Source organism: Corylus avellana, chromosome ca11 (genome assembly GCF_901000735.1).
Source record: "Corylus avellana chromosome ca11, CavTom2PMs-1.0".
NCBI classification, from domain to species: Eukaryota; Viridiplantae; Streptophyta; class Magnoliopsida; order Fagales; family Betulaceae; genus Corylus; species Corylus avellana.
This window is the reverse complement of record NC_081551.1, coordinates 4,388,954-4,392,148: the sequence shown is the minus strand read 5'-3', so window position 1 is coordinate 4,392,148 and position 3,195 is coordinate 4,388,954. Positions and strand designations below refer to the sequence as shown.

Genomic DNA, 3,195 nt, shown 5'->3' with positions numbered 1-3,195 from the left:
CTGCCTGAGAAGCCGCTTCTCTCTCTTTTTCCAGGTGGTAAGCACTTCTTACTAAAAAGAGCCCTTTTGCCGTTCCTTGCCAAATAAGTTTATCATCTTGGTCCGTGGTACTAAGAGGTACCAAAAGGATAGAAATAGATTCCTCCCGAGAGAATAACCTTTCCAATAATAATTATAAGATGTATTCTTTGTTCAATATTAAATATAATAATTGAAGTATTGTTTTGCTAAATTTTTGTTATGGAGATCACACTTTGCATTTTATTGACTATTAATTATGATGTTTGATTTTATTTATTTGAATGCTAATCAAAGTAACTACTTTTTTAACTTTAGTATGTTTTTCATTAATTGAGCTAATGGATATTGGCCACTGGGAACTAACCTCGAGCGAAGACCCATCACATCAAGGCTCTTAAACTAGGAGTGATAATGCGGTTGCGGTTAGCGGTTAATGGCTAAAACCACTAACCGCTTCCGCTTAAGTGGTTAGTACATTTTACTAACCGCATCCGGTTAACCGCTTTTTTAACTAACCACTTTTTTGGGCTTTCTCTTTTGGTTGAATTTGAGAATTAGGCTTTTTTGGGCTCACTTTATTATTTTTTTTTTCCTTTTTTTTTCACCTTTTTTTTTTTCCCCCTTTTGGTCCAATTTTTAGTTTTGGGCTTATTTTGCCCTTTCTAGCCTTTCATGTGCTTTTTTGGCATGAAAATGTGCACTATTTAACAAGCATATAGGTTGCGATATACTACATTGGGCTTGGTCCAAAATGAGCCCATATAAAAAATTAAAAAAAAAAAAAATGTAAAGGGTACCTAAAAAAACCCCAAAACATAGTTATATGAAAATTATCAGGATTATCAAGTTCCTAACCCAAAATAATACAATTATGAAAATCAAAGAAAACCCAATTGTTAAAAAACCTTAGAGTCGATATCCTAAACAAGTAACACAAACATAAACATACTCAATACACATAATAAAAATATAATATTATATATATATATATATATATATAAAATTAAAAAAAGGGTTAGCGGTTTTCAAAATCCCGCTAACAGTTTTTACTAACCGCTTTTAAAGGCAATTAGCGATTAGTGCGGTTAGCGGTTTTATAAACCGCATTAACACCCCCATCTTAAACCACGCCGACACCAACATCAACAAGTGCTCAATATGGTGATGTTTGTTAAAGTAACTAATGTTGACACAAATTCTGCAGATGATTCTGCAGGCATCGCAGCAGCAAGTATTGCTAATATGGTAGCCGACAAGGATGGAGTTCAAGATAACAAAGAAGGCAGTCATTTGAATTCCAATAGAGAAACAGAGTTTCAAGATAACATCACTGTAACATTGATATGAATTCTTTCGATTGTTTAGTTGCTACTGTAATTCAACTCCAATTCTGTAACTATATAGTTCCATCAATGAAGATCATCCAGCATTCATGGTATCTTGAATTTCTTGAAACCTCATGTAGGCAATGATTTATCAAACATGATGGAACATTATTCACCAATGCTAAGGCAAATAAAAACAAACCAAAACCAAAAAAAAAAAAAAAAACTTGTTGAAAATTCCCGCTCTCATCGAATGTTCATAGCCTTACAGGCTCTCAACCTCCTCCACAGGCAGCGAAAGCAGATGCCTAGTCTTCATCTTGTGAATGGCCTCTGCAGGATTGAGGCTTTTGGGGCAGGTAGCCGTACAATTCTGAATAGTCCTGCATCTATATAATCTCTTCTCATCTTCCGTCAACGCCTGCAATCGTTCATCCGCGAAGTCATCCCGGCTGCAAAACCAACGAGTAAACAGAGCCCTCACCTTTTGATCAAATCAGACGGAAATTGAACACATTGGAACTGATAAAAGGATAAGTCTTGAACAATTTACCTGTCAGAAATCCATCTATAAGATTGCAGCAATGTTGCAGGGCCGAGGAACTCCTCCGGGTTCCACCAGTATGAAGGGCATGAACTACTACAGCAAGCACAGAGTATACACTCATACAACCCATCTAGCTTCTTTCTGTTCGCCGGCGATTGCCTATATTCCCGCCCGTCCTCCGGAGCTTTTGTGGCCTTCAGCCACGGCTCAATCAATCTATGTCATGGGAAATTAGCACACGTCTGTAACTGTAAGCAATTAAAAAACATTGCAAAACAGAGCAAATTTACTTGTACTGATGGTAGAAATTGGTGAGGTCGACGACCAGATCTTTGATCACAAACATGTGAGGCAGAGGGGTTATAATCGTGGGTCGTGAAGTGTCGGCGTCAATGGGCTTCAGGCAAGCCACCGTGTTGGTTCCATCAATGTTCATGGCGCAGGAGCCGCATATTCCTTCCCTGCATGACCTCCTATAGCTCAAGCTGGAATCATCCTCTGCTTTTATCTTCTGCAACACATCCAAAACCTGTACAAAATTTTAACACTCAGCTCCCATTTTGGCAATCCATAAAGAAAGGGAATCAAAGATGTAAAATTTACCATGGGGCCGCATTTGGAGAGGTCGACAAAGTAGGATTCCAGGTGGGGCTTCTTGTTGGGATAATCAGGGCTCCACCTGTAGATTCTGAATTCCTTTATGAGCTTCTTGATGTTGCTTTGGATGGTGTCATGGGCCTCAGCAGCTTCTTCTGCATGTTCTTGGCCCACTGGGTGACCTTCCAATACAGGAAATTTTTGCTTCTTTGGGTCTTTTCTGCCAAGTATCCTTGCTATCTTGCTGTAGCCATGGCGAAGCCAGATTTTTGACATTTCTCTCCCTAAACGTACTGCAAATGCTTTGGTTTTGCTCTGTTTTCTTCAGCCTGGAATGGAAGCTTCTTTGCTCGGTTTAAGGCTTCTCATGGTTAGGGACACGTAGTTGCATGACTCATACGTGTTAAGAGTGGTACATAAAATGTGTGACCCTGTAATTGAAACACATGCATGCTCTAAATTGGGCCATGAGCTTGGATTTTTTTGGCCCAAAATTTGTGAGTCAAAGAATGCACAAAAGTGAATTGGGCCGTTTTCAAAGAAAATTATAATTGAGTCAAAATAAGCCACATAACAAAAATAATAAAAATGAGATTGAGATCCCGTCCAATATCTTGGGTATTGCATGCTAGCTCTAATACGGGTCGTTTATATTTATTATGATCATCTTCACCGCCATTATTAGTCGTCCACCGGACCACCACC

The 3,195-nt window shown here is 38.7% G+C and overlaps 1 protein-coding gene across 1 annotated transcript; it reads right to left on the bottom strand.

Annotated features, from left to right (window-relative positions):
* Positions 1-1,408: 1,408 nt before the first annotated feature.
* On the bottom strand, positions 1,409-2,799 carry LOC132166482 (succinate dehydrogenase [ubiquinone] iron-sulfur subunit 3, mitochondrial). Its single transcript, XM_059577300.1, has 4 exons — positions 2,497-2,799; positions 2,184-2,422; positions 1,900-2,109; positions 1,409-1,798 (listed from the first exon to the last, which is right to left on the bottom strand). Exons 1-4 carry the CDS (start codon positions 2,764-2,766, stop codon positions 1,612-1,614), a joined length of 906 nt encoding a protein of 301 aa, XP_059433283.1. The 5' UTR covers positions 2,767-2,799; the 3' UTR covers positions 1,409-1,611.
* Positions 2,800-3,195: the final 396 nt, after the last annotated feature.

Excerpts from the sequence above, each read along its gene's own strand:
- LOC132166482 (XM_059577300.1), bottom strand. The coding sequence starts at position 2,766 with ATGTCAAAAATCTGGCTTCGCCATGGCTACAGCAAGATAGCAAGGATA. Across the intron at positions 2,423-2,496 it reads TCTCCAAATGCGGCCCCATG|GTTTTGGATGTGTTGCAGAA; the intron begins GTAAATTTTACA and ends AATTTTGTACAG. Across the intron at positions 1,799-1,899 it reads TATAGATGGATTTCTGACAG|CCGGGATGACTTCGCGGATG; the intron begins GTAAATTGTTCA and ends TTGGTTTTGCAG.